The sequence below is a fragment of the Dipodomys spectabilis genome, unplaced genomic scaffold (assembly GCF_019054845.1).
Source record: "Dipodomys spectabilis isolate Male_0828 unplaced genomic scaffold, ASM1905484v1 ptg000230l, whole genome shotgun sequence".
Lineage (NCBI taxonomy): Eukaryota > Metazoa > Chordata > Mammalia > Rodentia > Heteromyidae > Dipodomys > Dipodomys spectabilis.
In genome coordinates, this window is record NW_024870907.1 from 1,442,180 (window position 1) to 1,466,591 (window position 24,412).

General features: G+C 46.4%; 1 protein-coding gene across 1 annotated transcript in view; it reads left to right on the forward strand.

Moving 5' to 3' along the window:
• The first annotated feature begins 9,485 nt into the window (after positions 1–9,485).
• Positions 9,486–24,412, forward strand: part of Ep300 (E1A binding protein p300) — a 79,494-nt gene continuing 64,567 nt past the window's right edge. The window contains exons 1-2 of the mRNA XM_042697872.1: positions 9,486–10,171; positions 22,593–23,230. Of these exons, the coding sequence (XP_042553806.1) occupies positions 10,078–10,171; positions 22,593–23,230 (732 nt within the window). The 5' untranslated portion in view covers positions 9,486–10,077. The remainder of the gene's footprint in view (positions 10,172–22,592; positions 23,231–24,412) is intronic.

A 24,412-nucleotide genomic window follows, 5' to 3' on the forward strand; every position in this document is an offset into this window, starting at 1 on the left:
GGAAAGCACGAGGCCTTGAGTTCAAACCCCACCATCAACAACAACTGAAAGAAAGAAAAGGAAAAGAACCTCTTTGCCCTTTGCCTAGCCTTCCTCTCAGGCAGTCCAGATAAAAACTGTAGTTTGTCACAGAGCAACAATAGTAGACCGTGCTAGTGTTGAAAAGAGAAATGCGTGCTGGCTGCAGAGAGCGGAACAGCTATTTTGAGGTGCTTTAGGTAAATTCCCAGTTCTTTGGTCCAGATAGTAGGTACCAACAGTGGCCTCAGCCCAAGGCCATAAGGCTAAGATTAAACAACTTATTTGCATATCAATCTCTTTTACAATTCCTTTGAGCAACCTTTTTGAATCAATGGAGCAATTTTAGGCCATATTTCTTTCCTTCTTTCTCCCCTCCCTCCCTTTTTTTTTGTGCTTGTACTGGGGCTTGAACTCTGGGCGTCTAGTTCTTGCTTGCCTTTTTTGCTCAAGGCCAGTGTTCTCCCATTTGAAAGATACTTCAACTCACTTTTTTCTTTTTTTTTGCCAGTCCTGGGGCTTGAACTCAGGGCCTGGGCTCTGTCCTTGAGCCTCTCTGTGCTCCACCACTTGAGCCACAGCACCACTTCCTGCTCTTTCTTATGTAGTACTGAGGAATGGAACTCAGAGCTTCATGTACACTAGGCAAGCACTATACTACTAAGTCACATTCCCAGCCCAACTTCCCACTTATTGCTGATTAATTAGAAACAGTTCTCCTGGACTTTTCTGCCCCAATGGTTTTCAATCTTGAGCCTCAGATCTCAGCTTCCTGAGTAACTAGAATAAGAATTAACCATAATGGTTATTAGCATATATCGGTTGTATAAGAGGGTATTTCATTGTAACATTTCCACCTAAGTAAAAAATGTTTCCTTCTCAACCAATTTTCCGCTGTCATTTTATTTCACTCTCCCTGTGTGTTTTTGTGTGTGTCAGTCTCGGGGCTTGAACCCAGTGCCTGGTGTCCCAGAGCTTTTGTGCTCAAGGCTAGCCCTCTACCACTGGAGTTACAGCTCTACTTTTGGTTTTCTAGTGAGTAATTACAGATAAGAACCTCACACTTTCCAGTCCAGGCTGGTTTTGAATTGTGATCCTTAATCTTACCCCCCTGAGTAACTAGGATTACAGGTGTGCGCCACTGGTGCCTGAAATCTTTCTTTTTTTTTGGTCTGGTCGTGGGGCCTGAACTCTGGGCCTGGGCGTTGTCCCTCAGCTCTTCAGCTCAAGGCTAGCCCTCTACCATTGAGCCATAGCGCCACTTCCATTTTTTTTTTCTTTTTTGCTTATGTGGTGCTGAGGAATCGAACCTAGTGCCTCATGCATGCAAGGCAAGCACTCTACCACTGAGCCACCTTCCCAGCCCCTGAAATCTTTCTTGTTTAAGACTCAAGTATTCGATCACTTGAGCCACAGCTCCACTTTAGGCCTTTTGGAGATTTGAATCTCCTGAACTTTCCTGCTTGGGCTGGAACTTTCCTGCTTGGGCTGGCTTCAAACCCTCATCCTTAGATCTCAGCCTCCCGAGTAACTAGGATTACAGGTGTGGGCCATTGGTGCCCAGTTTACTCTCCCTTGTAGAAAAACAATTTCAGCTAGGCACAAGAACATATTGGTGTTCACAGTGACATCATTTTGGAAGAGTATAGAAATCAGTAAGTTCTGGTAAATGAGTTATAGCTACTTTTACAACTCTGTCCGCATTTATACTTCATCACTCAGTCATGAGCGGTACATTCATCAGGTTTCAAGGTGAACAGCAAATGTCTTAGAGCAAGCTAGATCTTTCCTTGATTCTTCCTTTGAACTACAGAGAGGTCAACAGTAGTCCAAGAGTGATCAGTTGCCAAGTGCAAGGCTTTGTTAAACACCTTACATTTAACCCTATGTTTTCTCTCTCTTTTGTGTCCATACAGGGAGGCCTGAAATCAGGTCCTCTTTCTGAAAAGATCCATCACATCTGCCCCAGGGGACCACGTGGAGGCAGACAAGCACAGGAGAAAATGATTACATGGTTTATTAGAGGAGCCATATTTGCCCCAGAGAGAGCACGTGGCAGCCTTAACTAGGTAGGGGAGCAGGGTCGGAGGGTAGGAAGTAAGGTAGAAGGGATCTGGGTCTGGGTGGAGAGAGGGAGGGGCCAGCTGTATGGCGGGAACTCTAGGGCTGGGCGGAGCTCAGGTCTGGGTGGAGCTGAGGACCAAAGGTGGGCTTAATGCTTACACCTTCTCTAGCCAGTTGGTTTTTTTTTTTTTTTGGGGGGGGGGGGCGTCCGGTTGTGGGGCCTGAACTCTGGGTCTGGGTGCTGTCCCTCAGCTCTTCAGCTCAAGGCTAGCGCTCTACCACTTGAGCCACAGCACCATTTCCGGCTTTTTTTTTTTTTTCTTATGTGGTGCTGAGGAATAGAACCCAGGGCCTCATGCATGCAAGGCAAGTGCTCTACCACTGAGCCACCTTCCCAGCCCCTCTCGCCAGTTTTTTCCACTCACAGCAGATACTCTACCACTTGAGCCATAACTCCCTGTCCAGCTTTTTTTTTTTTACATTTTTTTCTTTTTTGTCAGTTGTGGGGTTGAACTCTGGGCTTGAGTGCTGTCCCTGAGTCCTGAGTTCTTCAGCTCAAGGTGAGTGCTGTACCACTTGAGCCATAGCACCACTTCTGTCTAGCTCTTTTGTTGTTGTTGTTGGCTGTGGAGCTTGAACCCTGGGCACTATCCCTCAACTCTTCAGCTCTAGGCTAACACTCTAGTGCTTGAGCCACAGGCACTACTTCCAGTTTTCTGTGTGGTTTACTGGAGATAAGAGTCTCATGGACTTTCCTGCCAGGGCTGGCTTTGAACCCAATCCTCAGATCTCAGCCTCCTGAGTAGCTAGGATTACAGGCATGAGCCACTGGCACCTGGCCCTGTTTGCCTTTTTTGATGGTTAATTGGAGCTAAGTCTTTTGGCTTTGTCTGATTTGGGCTGGCTTCAAACCAGGATCTACAGTTCTCACAATAGTTAGAATTGTAGGTGTGAGCCTTCAGTACCTTACTACTAACACAATTTTTATTTTTCTGGTGATTTTTCAGTCCTGGGGCTTGAAGTCTGGGCCTGAGCACTGTCCCTCAGCTCTTCAGCCCAAGGCTAGCGCTCTACCACTTGCCATAGAGCCACTTCTGGTTTTCTGGTGGTTAATTGGAGATTAGAGTTTTGTGGACTTTCCTGCCTGGGCTGGCTTTGAATTGTGATCCTCAGATCTCAGCCTTCTGAGTAGCTAGGATTACAGGAGTGAGCTACCTGCACCTGGCTTTCCAGTGATCTTTGAGATGGGTTCTTGCTTCCTGCCCAAACTTGTACCTGGGTGTGATCTTCCTATGTTAGACTCCCCATTGTGGCTAGGTTAACAGGAATGCTTCACTTCATCCAGCTCTCAGTTGAGAATAGGGCTTTTGAACTTTTCTCCCTGGACTGGCCCAGAATCTCTATTCTCCTAATCTCAGTCTTCCCAGAAGCTAGGATTACAGGTGTGAACATTCTTTTCTTTTCTTTTTATGTCGGTCCTCTGGGCCTGGGGGCTGTCCCTCAGCTCTTCAGCTCAAAGCTAGCACTCTACCACTTGAGTCTCAGAGCCACTTCCGGCTGTTTCTGCTTATATAGTGCTGAGGAACTGAACCCAGGGCCTCCTGCATGCGAGGCAAGCACTCTACCACTGAGCCACCTTCCCAGCCCTGGTGTGAGCATTCTTATAGCAAATCTTTTTAGTTATGGGCAATTTCCATTTTATTTTTTATTTAGTTGTTTATTTTTTATTGTTTAGGTTTGAATTCAGGGACTCTGGCTTGCTAGGCTAGTGCTCTACTATTTGAGTTACACTTCCAGCCTTTTTTTTTTTCCTGGTCCTAACTTGAACTCTGGGCCTGGATGCTGTCCCTCAGTTCTTCAGCTCTAGGCTGGTGCTCTACCACTTGAGCCACAGCATCACTGACAGTTTTCTGGTGGTTTTTTGGAGATAAGAGTCTCATAGGGGGCTGGGAAGGTGGCTCAGTGGTAGAGTGCTTGCCTTGCATGCATGAGGCCCTGGGTTCGATTCCTCAGCACCACATAAGCAAAAAAAAAAAAGAAAAAACCCAGAAGTGGCACTGTGGCTCAAGTGGTAGAGTGCTAGCCTTGAGCTGAAGAGCCAAGGGACAGTGCCCAGGCCCAGAGTTCAGGCCCCATGACCGGATCCAAAAAAAAAAAAAAAAAAAGAGTCTCATAGGGCTGGGAAGGTGACTCAGTGATAGAGCACTTGCCTTGCATGCATGAGGCCCTGGGTTCGATTCCTCAGCACCACATAAGCAAAAAGAAAAAAGCCGGAAGTGGCGCTGTGGCTCAAGTGGTAGAGCACTAGCCTTGAGCTGAAGAGCTGAGGGACAGCGCCCAGGCCCAGAGTTCAGGCCCCACGACTGGACCCAAAAAAAAAAAAAAAGTCTCATGGAGGGCTGGGAATGTGGCTTAGTGATAGAGTGCTTGCCTAGCATTCATGAAGCCCTGGGTTGGATTCCTCAGTACGATATAAACAGAAAAACGTGGATGTGGTGCTAGTGTGCTAGCCTTGAGCATAAAAAACTCATGGATGTGCCCAGGCCCTGAGTTCAAGCCCCAGGACTGGCTTGGAACCATGATCCTCAGATCTCAGCCTCCTGAGTAGTTAGGATTATAGGCATGAGCCATGGGTGCCTGGCTGCACTTCTTTCTTTGCTTTTTTTGTTAGTAATGGGGCTTGAACTCTGGGTCTGGGCCCTGTCCCTTAGTTCTTTAGCTAAAGGCTAGCGCTCTACCACTTGAGCCACAGCACCACTTTTGGTTTTCTGGTGGTTAACTAGAGTCCCATAGACTTTCTTGCCTGGGCTGGCTTTGAACTTTGATCCTCAGATCTCAGCCTCTGTAGTAGCTAGATGACAGGCACTGGGCTTTCACTTATTTCTTGAGACAGGGTTTTTTTTTTTTTTTTTAATGTTGATCAGGCTGGCCTAGAACACATAATCTTCTTTTTTTTTTTGGGTCCGGTCGTGGGGCTTGAACTCTGGGCCTGGGTGCTGTCCCTCAGCTCTTCATCTCAAGGCTAGCACTCTACCACTTGAGCCACAGCGCCACTTCCGGCTTTTTTCTTATGTGGTGCTGAGGAATCGAACCCGGGGCCTTGAGCATGCAAGGCAAGTGCTCTACCACTGAGCCACCTTCCCAGCCCCGAACACATAATCTTCTTACCTTAGCATCCTGAGTTCCATTTTAGAACCAATGATTTGAAATAGCTAAGGCATATTGGTTAACAATGTACCAGACACTTTAGTTAGTACTGATATTATTACTATTATCACTAATTTATTTTTTTTTGCATTATTGAGAATTGACCTCAGTACTTTGCAGCAAGCGCTGTACCAGTTGAGGTACATGATTTTGAGGTAGGGTTACCCTAATTTTACCTACACTGGTCTTAAATGTGTGATCTTCTTGTCTCTCTTGTCTCTGTCTCGAGTGGGTGTGATTACAGGCATTACCAAGCCTGGCTCCTATTTAATCATTTTTCTTCCTGATGTGCTGTGGATCAAGTCCAAAGACCTTATGCATGCTAGGCACAAGCTAGATGAGCTACAAGCACAAGTGTATAACAAAGTAGGTCGAATCACAAAACCTACTTAATAGTTGTTGACCCTGACCAAGTCACATGGCTGCCAAATGATAGAATTGAAATCTTTTGTTGAGTCCTTAGGCTTACCTGCCAGTCTCTGCTGTCTCCTAGGTTCCTTGAACTTAGAACCTTCTGCTTCAGCTCTATGAGTGCTGGGATTACAAACCTATGCTACCCATACCAGGCTCTCAACATGGAAAAAAAATCATATTCAGCAGGGTGTCAGTGATTTATGCTTGTAATCCTAGTGACTCAAGAGGCTGAAATATGAGTATCTCAGTTCAAAGCCAGCCTGGGAAGAAAAGTCTTTGAGACTCTTGTGTCCAATAAATCACTAAAAAGACCAGAAATAGAGCATGGCTCAAGTAGTAGAATGTTAGCCTGGCGCAAAATAGCTCAAGGACAGTGCCCAGGTCCTAAGTTCAAGCCTCAAGCTGACCTGGAGCCAAAAAAAGAAAGAAAAAGAAAGAAAAGAAGGAAGGAAGGAAAGAAGGGAGGGAGGGAGGAAGGAAGGAAGGAAGGAAGAAAGGAAGGAAGGAAGGAAGAAAGGAAGGGAGGGAGGGAGGGAGGGAAGGTGGGAAGAAGGGAGGGAGGGAAGAAGGAAGAAAGGAAGGAAGGAAGGAAGAGAAGATCAAATGCTAGGAAGAAGAGCCAAATAACTGGGCTTCCATTACAGCAGACTCTTCTTTCCTGAGGAGGTCCGTCTGCCTCTCCGCTCATAGGATCTCCCCCAAGTTAGCTTCTGTGCACTGCTTAAACCTCATCTCATGAGTTCAGTCTTTCCTTTTTACTCATTTGGGGCTCATAAAGGATATCTTGTTTGGTTTGGAGATCCAAGTTTGTAGATTAGTAGTAGTAAGTGCAAACACTGTGTGTGTGCTCGAGTGTGTGTGTGCACATGCATGTGCATGTGTGACCAGTACTGGAGTTTGAACTCATAGTCTGGGCGCTATTCCTCAGCTTTTTTGCTCAAAGCAAAACCAGCTTTTTGCTGCTTACTTGGAGATAAGAGTCTCAGGGACTTTCCTGCCTGGGTGGCTGACTTTAATTGGCCATCCTCCCATCTCAGCTTTCTGAAAACAGGAGTGAGCCACTGGTACTTGTCTCAGATATTTTATTTTTGCCACAGGGGTAGGTATGTCTGGATACTGCTAAAGACACAGGCTGAATCGTCTGCAAAACTAAGTTTAGCTTTTCTGTAAAGTCAGTCTTCAGAAAACCGTGTAAGCAACCTCCCATAAGGAGACCAAGTTTCCAGGTGTTGTCCACATTTCTTTCCTTTGTCTTTCTTTATGATAAGTGTGGGTCTATTATTAAAAACAACTAAATCTTCCCCGAAAGCTCATCTTGTTCTTACCCTCTACACATGTATTCATTTTGTAACAGCTTTAGGATAAAGAGGCACTGTCCTGGGCTTGGCAGAGTGACAAATGCCTATAATCCCAACACTTAAGAGGTTGAGGCCAGAAGAAACTCAAATTGGAGAACAGCCCAGGCAATTTAGAGGGACCCTCATCTCAAAATATTTTACAAGTAGGGTTTGAGATGGTGGTGTACAAAATGGTAATGGCCCTTTCTTCAGTCTGGGCTGTGGACTAACTGTCCTTGTCCATTTGCCTGCTTTTGGGGGGGGGGGGGTGCCGGGAGGGAAGAACTGGACTTGAAGAGGTCAGAACTTATCCATATGGGCAATTGCAATCTTGAACTCAGGACCTGGGCACTATATCTCAGAGCTTCTTTTGCTCAAGGCTAGCAGTCTACAACTTGAGCCACAGCACCACTTCTGGCTTTTTCTGTGTATGTGGTACTGAGAAATCGAACCCAGGGCTTCATGCATGCTAGGCAAGCACTCTACCACTAAGCCACCTTCCCAGCCCCAGTCCTAGGTTCTTATTCTCTTCATTGTAGAAAGTTTGTCCTCTGGTTTGCACAGCAGAACTGCTGTTCCACTCACCTGACTTCCTATTCAAGTGCTTCCCAGAAGCACTTATTATCTTTCGCACTTTTCTCCTTATAGTTATTTTATATTTAAGGCACTAACTAGCCTGGGTCTCTAACCTGGCACTAACTAATCTGGGGCCCAGTAGATCAGCCTCCTAAAGAAATAGCCTAAAATGTCTTCAGGTCTTGAGTAGATTCCAAACATATTTGAAGGCTCCTTTGGTGAGAATGTCACCTGTTTGGGGTACAGGTAAAAAGCATGCATGTGATAGGTAAAAAAGTCCATCTGGGTCTAGCCCTTCTGCTGTGATTCCCTCCCCCTGCCCCCCAAGTTTTCTTTTCTTTCTTTTTTTTGGGTCAGTCGTGGGGCCTGAACTCGGCCTGGGCGCTGTCCCTCAGCTCTTCAGCTCAAGGCTAGGGCTCTACCACTTGAGCCACAGCGCCATTTCCGGTTTTCTGGTCTCACGGACTTTCCTGCCCGTGCTGGCTTTGAACCGTGATCCTCAGATCTCGGCCTCCAGAGTAGCTGGGATGACAGGCTTGAGGCACGGGCGCCTGGCTGCAGTTTTTCTTTTTAAAGTAGTAGGTATTCTCCTTCTATAATTCTTTTCTTTCTTTTTTTTTTTTGAAGACCTAAAAGTAGTCAGAGTGAATTTGGGCTCTGAACTGCGCCCTTTGGGAAGGCGACGGGTGCGGGGTCTCGTTCCCGAAAACCCGAGCGCAGCGTACCCTCTGCCCGATGGGCTCCGCGGGGCTCGCACGACCGGCTGTTCAAACCCCGGGCCGCAGGGCGGTCCCCACAGGCGCCCCACCGATGCCAACTGCGCCCTGACTGCGCCGGGCCGGAGCAGCTCCTGGGCTCCGACCCGGGCTTCCAGTCGGTCCTAGGCGTCGGAACCCGGCCCAAACACCTTCCTCCCGTAACTATCCACCGACCGAAAATAGGTTCCGAGTCCGCCCCTCGGCCCCCCCTTAAAATAAATCCTCCCCTTTAAAGGGAGCCACCGGGTGTCGCCGGGGGAGTTTGCGGAAGCGCCAACCGCGTTGGGGCCTTGGGCGGATCCCGTGATTGGAGGCGGCCCCGCCCCCGGGGCCGCTTCCCCCATTGTGTGCGCGGCGCTGCTGAGGCCCCGCCCCCGCCCCGCCCTCCAGAGCCCAGCCCCGCCCCCTCCGCACCCCCCTTGGCTCATTTCCGGCCGCCGCCGCTACCGCTAGCCTGTAAGGAGGATTCGGCAGAGGGAAGAAACAACAGCCGCCATCTTGTTTGTGTGCTAGGGCTGGGGGGGAGCGAGGGCGATAGGGAGCGGGCGAGAGTGGGCAAGCGGGACGCCGGGCTGAGTGCGAACTGCGGGAGCCGGGAGTGCGGGAGGAAGGCGGGCCGGGGAGCGGCGGCCGGGGTCGACACAGTGCCAGGGGGCCCGGGGCGCACGGGCCCGGCGACCCCCAGCCCCCTCCCGCCCGCACACACCCCCACCGCGGCCCGGAGCCCGACCGGCGTCGACGCCTAGGGGGGGACCATTACATAAGCCCGCGCCCCGCGGCGCCGTCGCCCGCCGCTGAGGGCGGCCCCGAGCCGAGCCCCGGGGGGGCGGGCGCTCCGGGCTCCGGCCGTCGGGGTGGGGGTCCGCAGCGGCGGCCGCAGTGGTTTCTCCTCCCCGGGAGAAGAGGGCGGCGGCGAGCGCGGCGCGCGGGGAGGCCCGCCTGCACGGCTGCCCGAGCGGGGCCTCCTCGGTGGGCTCGGCGCGGCGTCGGCGCGGCCCGGCCCCCTCGGCCCTCGGAGCCGGCGAAGCTCCGCGCCCGGCGTCCCAGCTGCGCCTCCGCCGGCCGCCGCGCGATGTGAGGCGGCGGCGGCGCCAGCCTGGCTCTCGGCTCGGGTGAGCTCGGTGCGGCCATTAGGGGCCGGTGCGGCGGCGGCGGCGCGGAGCGCAGCGGCAGGAGTGCGGGGAGGGTGGGGGCGCAGGCCCGGGAGGGGGCACCGGGAGGAGGTGAGTGTCTCTCGTCGCCTCCTCCTCTCCCCCTGTTTCGCCCCCGCCTCCTTGTGGCGATGAGAAGGAGGAGGACAGCGCCGAGGAGGAAGAGGCTGATGGCGGCGGCGGAGCTCCGGCAGACCTCGGCTGGGCAGGGGCCGGCCGCGGCGGGCTGGGGACTGCGCCTCTAGAGCCGCGAGTTCCCGGGGATTCTCCGCAGCGGACGCGCTCGCGGGCGGTGCTGCTCAGCCCTCCTCCGGGCCTGGCCAGGCCCGGCCCCTCGCACTTGTCCCTACCTTTTCTACCGAGATCGCATCCCTCTCCCGGCCACCGCCACCCGGCGAAGAGAAAAAGGAACTTCCCCCACCCCCGTCGGTGTCGACGGAGACCCCCCAAAGCCCACTCCCCCCCTCCGTAGCGGGGCGGGGATCCCCGGCCGAAGAAGAGATTTCCTGAGGATTCGCGTTTTCCCTGCCTCAGTCTGCGAAAGAATTAAAAATGGCCGAGAATGTGGTGGAACCGGGGCCGCCTTCAGCCAAGCGGCCTAAACTCTCGTCTCCGGCCCTCTCGGCGTCCGCCAGCGACGGCACAGGTTAGTCTCGGGAGTCCAGGGCCTTCCACGTTCTCCTTAATCGTCCCTCCTTCGTGCACCTTTATTCTTCAGTATCTTCCCCCTCCCCCCGTGTCTCCTCTTAGTTCCCTGCCCCGTAATTAATTTGAAAGGTGTTTGAATGGGTCCAGTAGCCCAACCATTTTCTTTGCCTCCTGATACATTTTGTTGCAACACTATGTCATGTCATATCGATGTGTGTTCTGGAATTGGAGCTCGTGAGGGCTGCATGGAAATGCCCTTTATTGTTGGCTCCGTGCAGTTTAATTTGGGAAATGCCAGTGCATTTGTGTGTAAGGGATTTTTATGCAATTTTAGTTTTAGCTTTTCTGCTGGTGGTGGTAAAGGAGGGATTTCAAATCCTTTTGCCTCTTTCAAATTTAATTCGATTTCCTCTACTTTCCCACTTTTTTCTTTTCAAGGCTTTTGCCCCGTAGTACAAGACTTTCTGTTGAGGAATGGAGTGTTAAGTGTGTGTGTGTGTGTGTGTGTGTGTGTGTGTGTGTGTGTGTGTGTGTGTGTGTGTGTGTGTGTGTGTGTGTGTGTGTGTGTGTGGTGCCTGATCTCAAGTTTGATGTGAAGTTGAACAAAATTATTTTACGTACTATTCTTAATTCCCCCCCCCCCTCCCTTGTTTGCTTTAAGGATCAATATGGAGCGCAGTTCACTTTACATCTCCCCGTTTTTTGATGTGAGACCAAAATGTCTGAAACTCTGGGTTTTCAGATAGAGCAAGCAGAGGCATTTTCTTATTTAGGGGAAAAGACATACGGTTTTCTGGAATTATAGACCTTGAAATCCAAGATGAGAAGTTCAGAGTTCCAGTCATGAACTTCAAACATGAAAGTTTAAAATGTGTTAAGTTAGCTTTTGGTGTTTGCATATGATTTTTGTTTTGCTCTTAAAATGTATTTCAAGATTGAAGTTTGAGTTTGAAAGGCTTACAGATTCTTTTAAAAAGTCGATGAGTTGTCTACCCAGTTGTAGACAGTCTCTTTGTTAGGGAAAAAGCAGGGATAACTCATATCCCCTTCTTTATTTTCCTACTATTAGTGTCAGGTTATAAATTTGATTCCTACAAACCTCCTTTTTTGCTGTCTAGTTGTTTTGAGATGCCAGGATAATGAAGAGGAAGAATGGCTGGCCATCTGACAGTCTACAAGATGTTCCTCCTTACTACAAACATCTCTTTAACTCCCTGAGAACAGGCTCAACGTCATCCCTCCATCTGCCAGTGAGAATGCAGTGTAGTTGAATGTTCCCTTTAAGTTTGTGCAAACTTCTAGAGCATATTTCCAAGTGAGCTTCATTTTAAAGGATGAAAATAGAATGCCTTGAATTGTTTATTTATTAAAATAAATGTGTCATAAGTCAGGAGTTTAATCTACATGAATTGAGAAGTGGGAATCCTGCAGTGCTTCCTTACCTAAGTAAGGTTCTAGCCTTGGCTGTGTATGAACTTTGATCTGTGACAATACCTTGAAGCTTCTGTATAGTCTTCAGGGATTTTCTTTTTCATTTGTCTTCATTCAAAATTTATATATCCATACAGACCAAATTGTGTTCATTTGCACTTCTCTTACATTGTCATTCACCCTCTTAGGTGTTTGCAGTACTGTGGTTTTGAACTGGCCTCTTGACTAGGGCCTAACTAGCCACACCTCCAGCCCTAGACTATCTTTGGATACATTTTCCTGTACATTTTTATGTTGTTTCTGTGTAATGTGATAATGGATTTTTACATTTGAGCCAGTCAATATTGTTTGAATATTGTAGGGAAAACTTTATATACTTTATTTTGATTAATTCTGACTGATTGGAGCAGGTTTGTTTTGACGTTCTGTTTAAATAAATGTTCAGTTGCATTACTGCATTCTACATACCAACCTGATCTATATATACTTGGCTAACTTGTAATACTTCGGCTAACTTATTTTTGTAGTGTCTCACATGACAAATAACAACAAAAACTGTTTTTGCTCCTAGAAATACCTTTGAGTAATTATTAGAGTCCTAAATGTGAAAACAATCTTTAACATTGAAATTAATTCACTTTTAGTACTAAGATTTTGTCTTAGTATTAATTATTTTTTTCTAAAATTTGTGGGTAGGGTTATTTTTTCGCCCATATCAAGTTTCTACTTTAGGAATTCTTTGGTGTACATTTTGTTGTTGTTGGAACTGAATATTTTAGGGGAAGAGTGAGTATATAAAGAAAACTGTCCCATTAAACTTACTTCGCACTGTGCACCATTACAAACTTGTGTATGTTATTGAACTTATTTCTTTTTTCTTTTTGTGCCAGTCATGGGGCTCAAACTTAGGGCATTGAACATTGTCTTTTAGGTTTTTCATTATTTCAGCCACAGTTCTAGTTTTGGCTTTTTGGTGGTTAATTGGAGATAAGAATCTCACAGACTTCCTTCACAGGCTGGCTTTGAACTGTGATCCTCAGATCTCACCTCCTGGTTGCTAGGACTACAAGTGTGAGTGAAATTGATGAGGATGATATATTGCTTTCCATTACTCAGTGAATATCTTATTTTTTGTCACTGCTTTGTAAGCAAGCTGTTAGTATATAAACTTACAGCACACAGTGTAAAGACCCAGTTTTAGGCTCTAGCATAATTAAGTAGGTAATGATCAAGTAGGTAATGACCTTTCTGTGGCCCTATTGGATGTGTCCAGATTGGCTTGGGTTTGTTCTCCCAAGCCAAACTCTCCCCTATTTCAAGGCAACTGAACAGTTAGTGCATAAAATATACCAGCTATTTGCCCACTAGATTAATGTATATATAAAACAAGAGAAGTGGTAAGAACTTTTTTTTTTTTTATTGTCAGTACTGGGAGCTTGAACTTACCAGCCTGGGTGCTGGTCCTGATCTTTGCTGTTCAAGGCTAGCACTGTACCACTTTAGCCACACTTATACTTCGATTTTTTGGTGGTTAATTGGAGATAAAAGTCTTCTGGTGGGCTGGCTTGGAACCTAGATTCTCAGATCTCAGCCTCATGAGTAGCTAGGATTATAGCAATGAGCTACCTGTGACAGGCTGGTAATATGTTAGTTTTCCTTTCTCAATAACATTCTGTACTAGTGACTTGCCACTTTAATAGTGGCCATTAATTTTTTGGCTCTTAGACCTGTGTTATTATGTTTAATGTTTTGTTTTTTAAGCATGAATGTTAATTACATTAAGTATTCTGCTTCTGGAGTCTTGTCAATACCATTGAGCCAATATAGCAGAACATTTTACCACCAAGTACCTTAACTTTCTATAGCAATTACTTATTCTCAAGGCTTGTTCATTGATATGAAGGTTGTGTGGTTGACAGTAACATAAAGTGACCTTTTGTTAAGTTGTAAGTCGTGTGTGTTATAGTATGATTGCCTTTTTTAGGCATGAGTTCTTGTTATATTGCGCAGGTAGAGATAAGTCCAATGAATGAAAGGGAAGGAAAAAAGTTTGGTACATTTTTGTTAGATTTTCTACCTTTTCCACCTTGGAAAAAAAAGAATTGAAACAGCTGAAAATGCACAGTGGTGTTTGTAGAGACATGAAATGGTTAAATTGGAATGGAGAAAGTGTAGGAAGAATGTTGCAAACACAAGTGGGAGTGTAAAATACTTCCTAGTATATTTACAAAAACAATTTAGGAGTTATTCTGCCAATGCAAACATCCAACAATTAATGGAAAATAAGACGGGGTTCTTTTCGTATGTTCAAGTTTTAGAGTTAATCTTTTTTTTTTTGAGACAGGGTCTCTGCTGTATAGTGTAGGCTGTCCTTAAAATCATGATCCTCCTGTTTCAGCTTCCTGAGTGCTGGAATCACAGCATGTGTCTCCAAGCTCCAATTGAATTTCCTCCTTTTTTTTTTTTTTTGCCAGTCCTGGAGCTTGAACTCTGGGCCTGGGCGCTGTCCCTCAGCTCAAGGCCAATGCTCTACCACTTGAGCCACAGTGCCATTTCCAATTTTCTGGTGGTTTGATTGGAGATAAAGAGTTTCTCAGACTTTCTCACCCTGACTGTCTTTGAACCGCAATCCTCAGATCTCATCCTCCTGAGTAGCTAGGATTACAGGGGTGAGCCACTTTGCTCAAGGGTAACTCTACCACTTGAGCCACAGAGCCTTTTCCAGCTTTTTCTGTTTGACATGTGGTACTGAGAAATTGAACCCAGGCAAGCACTTTACCACTAAGCCACATTCCCAGCCATAATTTCCTCCTTGATGAGGTTAAATTGTTTATTTTTTATTGAGAGTGGTTCTATCCATGTTGCCCATGCCAATCTCAGATTCCAGGATTTCATTGACCCTCTCCATTTTAGTCTTCCCAGTAGCTAGGACACCTGGCCTGAAGTTAATGACTAAATGAAACAAATAATTCTTGATAAATTTTTTTCTTTTAAATTTTTGGTGCCAGTCCTGGGGCTTGAAATCAGAGCCTGGGTACTGTCCCTGATCATCTTTTGCTCTAGGCTAGCGTTCTACCACTTGAACCATAGCACCACTTTGGGCTTTTTCTGTTTTATGTAGTAATGAGGAATTGAACCCAGGACTTCATGCATGCTAGACAAGCCACTAAGCCACGTTCCCAGTCCCAGAATTTTTTTTTTTTTTGGTTGGTTGTGAGGCTTGAACTCTGGATCTGGGCGCTGTCCCTGCGCTAGCGCTCTACCGCCTGACCACTTCCAGTTTTTCTAATGGTTTATTGGAGATAAGAGTCTCATGGACTTTTATGCCCAGGCTGGCTTTGAACGGGGATCCTCAGATTTCATCCTCCTGAGTAGCTAGTATTACAGGCCTGAGCCACTGGTGTTCGGCCCTGAGATTCTTTTTTTTTTTTGTCCAGTAGTGGGGCCTGAACTCTGGGCCTGGGCACTGTCCCTCAGCTCTTCAGCTCAAGTCGAGTGCTCTACCACTTGAGCCACAGAGCCAGTTCCGGCCTTTTTTTTCTGCTTATGTGGTGCTGAGGAATCGAACCCAAGGCCTCAGGCATGCAAGGCAAGCGCTCTACCACTGAGCCACCTTCCCAGCCCGGTCCTGAGATTTTTATCTTCAAATAACCACCAGACACTCCAAACTGGTGCTATGGCTCAAAGTGGTAGAGCAGTAGCCTTGAGCAAAAGAGCTCAGGGACAGCATTCAGGCCTTGACTTAAAGCTCCATGATCTACCAAAAATAAATATTCTGCATTGTATCTGCTTATTTAAAATGCTGACTGCAATTTTGCTGCCGAATTTACCACAAAGCAAGCAGTGGTAGGCTGTTTTAAAAAAATCTGTATTTATTGGATAAAGAGAAAGGCAAGTATATGTAGTTCAAATTTGATGCTCTACTAGTTGAGCCATACCTCCACTTCTAGCTGATTAACGGGAGATGAAGAGTTTCACTGACTTTCCTGCATAGGCTGGCTTTGAACTGAAATCTTCAACTCTCAGTTTCCTGAGTAGGATTAGAGGCATGAGTCACTGGTTCTTTTTTTTTTTTTTTTTTGGGTCCGGTCGTGGGGCCTGAACTCTGGGCCTGGGCGCTGTCCTTCAGCTCTTCAGCTCAAGGCTAGCGCTCTACCACTTGAGCCACAGCGCCACTTCTGGCTTTTTTCTTTTTGCTTATGTGGTGCTGAGGAATCGAACCCAGGGCCTCAGGCATGCAAGGCAAGCGCTCTACCACTGAGCCACCTTCCCAGCCCCTCACTGGTTCGTTTTTAATATCATCTGCCTAAAAGATGGAAGTTGTTTTGTTTTTTTCTGAGTGTAAGGATACGGTAATATATCCTTATGGGAACAGCTGCTGCTGGTTCACATGTATAACTAAACTCTGGAGTCAGAATTGGGAAGATTGTGGTTCCAGGCTAGGTCAGAAAAAGTTGGGGGGGGGTTGGAAAGCATGGTAAGGGGAAACAAAGGAGGAGGCAACAATGGTTGATAAGAAATGTACTCATTACCTTGCCTATGTAATTATAACCCCTCTGTACGGTATTTTCACAATAAAAAAAGAAAAAGTTACATGGTCCCCTCCCCATCTCAACTAGTAGCTGGGTATAATGGTCCACACCTGTCATTGCAGGTGTAGTCCAATACAGACAAAAACTGAGATAACCCTCACCACCCTGATCTCAACAGAAGCAACTGGATGTGGTGGTATATAGATAGGTAGGGAATGTAAGTAGGCTCACACAGAAATCTGCTGAAAAAGCTAGAATGTCCCTAGGTCAAAAAGCAAAAAAAAAAAAAAAAAAAAAAAAAAGTTCAAAGCCATAGAGCATTTGCCTAGCAAAGGTATAGCCCTGAGTTCCACTCCTAGAACCAAAAATAAAAAAAATAGGTAAAATTTGTAATAGAGGTTAGAGATATCACAGACTGTTCCCTCTCTCCCTCCCTCCCTCCCCTCCTTCCTTCTTTTCCTTCCTTCTTTTCTTTCTTTCTCTTTTTGTGGGTCATGGGGCTTGAACTCTGGGCCTGGGCGCTGTCCCTCAGCTCTTCAGCTCAAGGCTAGTGCTCTACCACTTAAGCCACAGTGCCACTTCTGGCTTTTTCTGGGCCTCATGAATGCAAGGCAAGCACTCTACTACTGAGCCCCCTTCCAGCCCCAGACTGTTTTCTTTTTCTTTTTTGTTGGTCAGGGGCCTTGAACTCGGCTTGGGTGCTGTCCCTCAGCTCTTCAGCTCAAGGCAAGCACTCTACCACTTGAGCCACAGCGCCACTTGCTCCACCCCCCCCCCCCCCCCCCCAAAATGTGTGACTGGATGTTAGTCTATTTTTCATTTGCTTATCTGAGTCTTTTTTTTTTTTTTTTGTCGATGGTGGGGCTTGAACTCTGGGCCTTACCTGAGTCTTAATGACATTCTTATAAAGGAGGAGCTGTCCAGTGCTTTTCAAAAAAGTATGACCATATTCCAGTAAGAAATACTTTTTTTTTGTTGTTGGTTTTGGGGCTTCAATTCTGGGCCTGGGCACTGTCCCTGAGCTCTTCAGCACAAAGCTAGTGCTCTACCACTTGAGCCACAGCACCGCTTCTGGCTTTTTTGAGTAATTTATTGGAGGTGAATCTCAAAGGATTTCCTTCCCTGGCTTTCAACTGTAATCCTCAGACCTCTGAGTAGCTTAGTGAGCCACTAGCACCCAACCCTTTTAGCATTTTTGCTCAAGACTGGCATTCAACACTTGAGCCACTTTCTGCTTTTTGATGGTAATAGGAGATGAGGGAGATGAGTCTATGTATGGACTTTCTGCCTGGGTTGTTGGTTTTTTTTTGCTGGTCATGGGGCTTGAACTCTGGGCCTGGGTGCCGACCCTTAGCATTTAAGCTCAAGGCTAGCACTCTACCACTTGAGCCACAGCGCCACTTCTGGCTTTTTTCTTTTTGCTTATGTGGTGCTGAGGAATCAAACCCAGGGCCTTATGTATGCAAGACAAGCACTCTACCACTGAGCCACCTTCCCAGCCCCTGGGTTGGCTTTGAACCTCCATTCTCAGCCTTCTGAGTAGCTAGGATTTTAGGCATGAGTCGGTAGTGTCTGGTTTTACAAATCATGTTAAAACAAATTTATTTACTCAGTTAAGACTCTTCATATTCATAGGTGCTGGCAAGGTGGCTTAGTAGTAGAGTGCTTGCCTCACATGCATGAAGTCCTCGATTTGATTCCTCAGTACATATAAAACAAAAAAACTGAAGTGGTGCTGTGGCTCAAGTTATAGAATGCTAGCCTGGAGCAAAAGAAAGCTCATAGACAGTGCCCAGGCCCTGAGTTCAAGCCCTAGGACAAGACCCTACATAAAGAGTAATAGCCTGTCTTCTAAGAGCTCACACTGAATTTATAGGTTTCATTATAAAAAGGTCTTTTGTATTGCATGTCTTTATGGATTCTTTTTTTTCTTTTTGTTTTTTTTTGTCGGTCGTGGGGCTTGAACTCTGGGCCTGGGCGCTGTCCCTCAGCTCTTCAGCTCAAGGCGAGCACTCTACCACTTGAGCTACAGCACCACTTCCGGTTTTCTGGTGGTTTATTGGAGATAGGAGTCTCACGGTCTCTCCTGCCCGGGCTGGCTTTGAACCGCGATCCTCAGATCTCAGCCTCCTGAGTAGCTAGGATTACAGGCGTGAGCCACCAGCGCCCGGCTTGGATTATTTTTTTCGTGTGTGTGTGTGTGTGTGTGTGTGTGTGTGTGTGTGTGTGTGTGTGTGTGTGTGTGTGTGTGTGTGTGTGTGTGTGTGTGTGTGTGTGTGTGTGTGTGTGTGTGTGTGTGTGTGTGTGTGTGTGTTGTGGGGCTTGAACTCTGGGCTTGGGTGCTGTCCCACAGCTCTTGAGCCACGGGGCCAATTCCAGTCTTCTAGAGCTTTATTGGAGATGAGTCTCAGTTTCTGCCCCAGCTGGCTTTGAGCCGTGATCCCTAAATCTCAGCCTCCTGAGTAGCTAGGATTACAGGTGTGATCATTTTAAATCTTTCACCTTTTTTTTTTTTTGGCCAGTGGTGGGGCTTGAACTTTGGGCCTAAGCGCTGTCACTCAGCTCTTCAGCTCAAGGCTAGTGCTCTACCACTGGAGCTACAACACCACTTCTGGTTTTCTAGTGGTTTATTGGAGATAGAGTTTCACATCCGTTGCTGGTGGCTCATACCTGTAATCCTAGCTACTCAAGAGGCTGACATCTGAGGATCACGGTTCAGTGCCAGCCCAGGCGGGAAAGGCTGTGAGACTCTTATCTCCAATAAACCACTAGAGAACCGGAAGTGGTGCTATGGCGTAAGTGGTAGAGTACTTGCCTTGAGCTGAAGAGTGCAGGGACAGCGCTCAAGCCTAGAGTTCAAGCCCCACGACTGACAAAAAACAAAACAAAAAAAGTTTCACGGACTTTCCTGCCCGGGGATGGCTTTGAACCGCGATCCTCAGATCTCAGCCTCCTAAGTAGCTAGGATTACAGGTGTGAACCTCCGGCGCCCGGCTAAATCTTTCATTCATATTTTTAGTTTATATTTTAATTTTGGAAGAGTTCTGAAAACTTAGTCCAGTTTAATTGAGTATCTGTGCGCGCACACACACTGATCCTGGGGGGTTGGACTCAAACATGAGCTCTCATTTGGCTTTTTCCTCTCAAGGCTGCCACTCTGCCAGGTTTTTTTCTTTTTCTTTTTCTTTCTTTCTCTTTTTTTTTTTTTGGTCTGTCATGGGGCCTGAACCGCTGTCCCTCAGCTCCTCAGCTCAAGGATAGCACTCTACTACTTGAGCCATAGTGTCACTTCCAGCCTTTTCTGCTTATGTGGTTCTGAGGTATTGAATCCAGGGCTTTGTGCATACTAGGCAAGCATTCTACCACTGAGCCACATTCCCAGGCCTGCCAATTCCTTTTTTTTTTTTGTCCTGGGGCTTGGAACTCAGGGCCTATCTCTGAGCTGCTTTTTTTTTGGGGGGGGGGGGGGTGGTCTGGGCCTGAACTCTGGGCCTGGGCGTTGTCCCTCAGCTCTTCAGCTCAAGGCTAGCGCTCTACCACTTGAGCCACAGCGCCACTTCTGGCTTTTTTCTTTTTGCTTATGTGGTGCTGAGGAATCGAACCCAGGGCCTTGAGCATGCAAGGCAAGCGCTCTACCACTGAGCCACTTTCCCAGCCCCTCTGAGCCTCTTTTGCTCAAGGCTAGTACTTTACGATTTGAGCCACAATGCCCCTTCCTGCTTTTTTTTTTTTTTTAATTGTGATTAAGTGATTACATAATTCCCCAAGTTTTACATTGTGGGATAGTGATGCTCAGTTAAAGTCACAAACACGTTATAACTTTCCTGGAGCAATTTGTCTATCACGGTCTATAACATGAGTTCTATGAGCTTTGCCATATATAGTTATTTCTTCCACATTGGGTGGTATGTACATTTCTTTTGTTTTGCATAGCATCAGCTGTTCCCTCTTTCCCATTTGTTCCCTCCCTCCCATTGCTGCCATTAAGTTGCTTAGTTCATTTTGGTCAATGTCCTGTGCAGCTAATGGGTCCCGCTGTTGTATGTTTTTCCCTGATTCCCTCAAGTTCTGTGTCGTCTTCCTGGTTCCCCTCTGGTGTGCATGTATATACACCATACATGTGATCAGCAGCATGGGGATATTTAGTAGTGGTTCGACCAGATGAGTGGAAGTTCTTTGTTTCTTAAGTCCTGTTAATTTTGTCGTTTCACCTAACATTTTGGATTTAGCATCCACTTATCAGGGAGACCATGTACTGTTTGTCTCTTTGCTCTTGGCTTACCTCGCTCAACTTGGTTTCTTCATGTTCCATCCATTTCCCTGCAAATGCCATTATTTTGTCTTTTTTTTTTTTTGCTGGTTGTGGGGCCTGAACTCGGTCTGGGCGCTGTCCCTCAGCTTTCAGCTCAAGGCTAGCACTCTATCACTTGAGCCACAGCACCACTTCTGGCCTTTTCTACTTATGTGGTGCTGAGGAATTGAACCTAGGGCCTCATGCATGCAAGGCAAGCACTCTACCACTGAGCCACCTTCCCAGCCCATATTTTGTCATTTCTAATGGCTGCATAGTATTCCATTGTGTATAGATACCACAGTTTTTGGATCCATTCATCTGTGGTGGGACATCTGGGTTGTTTCCATATCCTGGCTATTGTGAACAGTGCTGCAATAAACATGGAGGTGTATATGTCCTTGTATACTGGTTCCTGTTGTTCAGGATAGATGCCTAGAAGTGGTATGAATGGGTCATAATGGAGGTCAATATTTAGCTTTCTGAGGACCCTCCAGACTGCTTTCCAAAGTGGCCTTCCCACTTTTTCTATGTATGTGGTGCTGAGGAATGGAACAGAGGGCCTCCTGCAGGCGAGGCAAGCACTCTACCACTAAGCCACCTTCCCAGCCAATTTCTGCCATACCTCTAGCCCAGGTTTTTTGCTAATAAAGTTAAGAATTTCAAGAGTTTCCTGCTTGGGGTGGCTTTAAACTTCTTATTATCTCAACCTCCTGAGTAGCTACAATTACAGGTATGAGCCACCAATACCCAGTTTGAATCCCCCCTCCCGTTTTGTTTTTGTTTTTGTTTTTTTTTTGGTGCTAGTCCTGGGGCTTGAACTCAGGAGAGGTTTGTTTTCTTGTTTTTTTGTTTTTTTTTAGTCGTGGGGCTTGAACTCTGAACCTGGGCACTGTCCCTTAGCTCTTCAGCTCAAGGCTAGCGCTGTACCACTTGAGCCACAGCATTACTTCCGGTTTTCTGTGGTTTATTGGAGATAAGAGTCTCATGGCCTTTCCTGCCAGGGCTGGCTTTGAACCCTGTGATCCTCAGATCCTCAGCCTCCTGAGTAGCTAGGATTACAGGCGTAAGCCACCGGCACCCAGCCCTACATATATTTTTTTTTGATGTTGAGTTTTTTTTTTTTATTGTGAAAATACTGTACAGAGGGGTTACAATTACATGGGCAAGATAATGAGTACATTTCTTATCAAGCTACATATTTTTTTATAATTGCTTTTTAAAAAATTATTGTTTTAGAGGTGATATACAGCAGGTTCCCATATGTATGTATATATATATATATATATATACACACAAGCACACATGTACTGTATATGTGTATACATATACACATATGTATTTACATATATGTATGTCGGATGATATGTACATTTCTTTCCTTTTGCTTAGTATCAGCTGTTCCCTCCTCATCTCTTGTTCCCTCCCTCCTATCACCACCCTTCAGTTGCTTAGTTCTCTTTCATCAATGTCCAGCAGCTGATAGGCTCCTCTGCTGTACTTTTGCCCGCTTTCCTCTGATTCTGTTCTCCCACTTTCCCTCAGATGTGCACATGAATACACCATATTTGAGGTAAAGAGTACAGAAAAACAATAAGACAAATTAAGAAAAGGTCCTTTAGGCTGGGAATGTGGCTTAGTGGTAGAGTTCTTGCCTAGTATGCATGAAGCCCTGGGTTTGATTCCTCAGTACTACGTACACAAAAAGCCAGAAGTGGTTCTGTGGCTCAGGTGGTATAGTGCTCAGTTTGACCAAACAGAAGCTCAAGGACAGTGCCCTGAGCGTGAGTTCAAGCCCCAAGACTGTCCCCCCCCCAAAAAAAAAAAAATTTAGAAGGAAGTCCTTCGTTTCCATATCTTTGCGGTTCTTCTCAGTTTATGTATTATTTTATATACATATGAAAAGGTGTTTGGATAAGTTCTCAAGTATTCAATGTTGCATAACCAAAAATTCCTTTTGAATACATAGATGTTTTATAATATAGTGTAGCAAGTATAGCAGTATAATAATAAGATAATATTTCTGGGGTCATGTTTGGAAATGTTAGTTGTAAGAACCAAAATGTAAAGGGTTTTTTTGTAAAGTTTTTTTTTTTTTTTAACTTTTAGTAACAGTTTCTGATTCTGTATCAAATTGTAACCTGTATCTTTGTATTTGTGTTTAGATTTTGGCTCTCTGTTTGACCTGGAGCACGACTTACCAGATGAATTAATCAACTCTACAGAATTGGGACTAACCAATGGTGGTGATATTAGTCAGATTCAGACAAGTCTTGGCATAGTACAAGATGCAGCTTCTAAACATAAACAGTTGTCAGAATTATTACGATCTGGTAGTTCCCCTAACCTCAACATGGGGGTTGGTGGTCCAGGCCAGGTCATGGCAAGTCAGGCCCAACAGAACAGTCCTGGATTAGGTTTGATAAATAGCATGGTCAAAAGCCCAATGGCACAGCCTGGCTTGACTTCTCCCAACATGGGGATGGGCACCAGTGGACCAAATCAGGGTCCTACTCAGTCCACAACAGGTATGATGAACAGTCCAGTAAATCAGCCTGCCATGGGAATGAACACAGGGATGAATGCTGGCATGAATCCTGGAATGTTGGCTGCAGGCAACGGACAAGGGATAATGCCTAATCAAGTCATGAATGGTTCAATTGGAGCAGGACGGGGACGACCGAATATGCAGTACCCAAACCCAGGAATGGGAAATACTGGCAGCTTATTGACTGAGCCACTGCAGCAAGGCTCTCCTCAGATGGGCGGACAAGCAGGATTGAGAGGCCCTCAGCCTCTTAAGGTGAGTACTGTGTTGGTTCGTGCATAGTCAGTGCCCATCTGAGTATTCTAGCGAGGGTTTCAAGTCTTCACTGATGATGTTCAATTTTATATAGAGCATCTGCTGCATAATACAAGGGTACAAGGATTTGCTGGGCATTTACAAGTTGGTGTTGTTGGTTGTGGGGCTTGAACTTGGGGCCTGGGCGCTGTCCTTCAGCTCTTCGGCTCAAGGCTAGCGCTCTACCACTTGAGCCACAGAGCCACTTGTGGCTTTTTCTGCTTATGCGGTGCTGAGGAATCGAACGCAGAGCCTCATGCATGCAAGGCAAGCACTCTACCACTGAGCCACCTTCCCAGCTCCATTCTACCACTTGTTGAGCCACAGTACTACTTCCAGTTTTCTGGTGATTAATTGGAGGTAAGTCTCACAGACTTTCCCCTGCTTGGGCTGGGCTGGGCTGGGCTGGCTTTGAACCAGTATCCTCAGATATCAGCCTCCTGAGTTGATAGGGTTACTAATGTTGTAGTGGTTTTTTTTCTGTTCCTTTGTATCATGGGGATATTATGGTATTGATGTAGATACAGACATCCTTTTTTGGAGCTTGAACTTAGGGCCTTCTATTCTTGCCTGGTTTCCTTGTTCAAGGCTGGTGCCCTACACTTGAGCCAGACTTGCTTTTGGATTTTTGTAGTATAAAAGAATTTTTTGGCACTAAACACCAGTGGCTCACATCTGTAATGTGGCTACTGAGGTGGTTGATAAACTGAGGATCACAGTTCAAGGCCAGCCAAGGCAGTCAAGTCAGTGATATTTGTATCTCCAGTTAAGGACCAGAAAACTGGAAGTTGATTTGGGCTCAAATCAAAATGATAGTGCTAGCTTTGAGTACCATGGCTCAGGACAGTGGCCAGCCTCTGAGTTCAAGCCTGACTGACAAAACAAGAATTTATATTTATTTTTTTATTTTTTATTTTTTGGGTGTGATCGTGGGGCCTGAACTCTGGGCCTGGGCACTGTCCCTCAGCTCTTCTAGTGCTCTACCATTTGATCCACAGCACCACTTCCGGCTTTTTCTTTTTGCTTATGTGGTGCTGAGGAATCGAACCCAGGGCCTCAGGCATGCAAGGCAAGCGCTCTACCACTGAGCCACCTTTCCAGCCCAAGAATTTTTTTTAATTGTGTTTTCAGGCTGGATGTTTT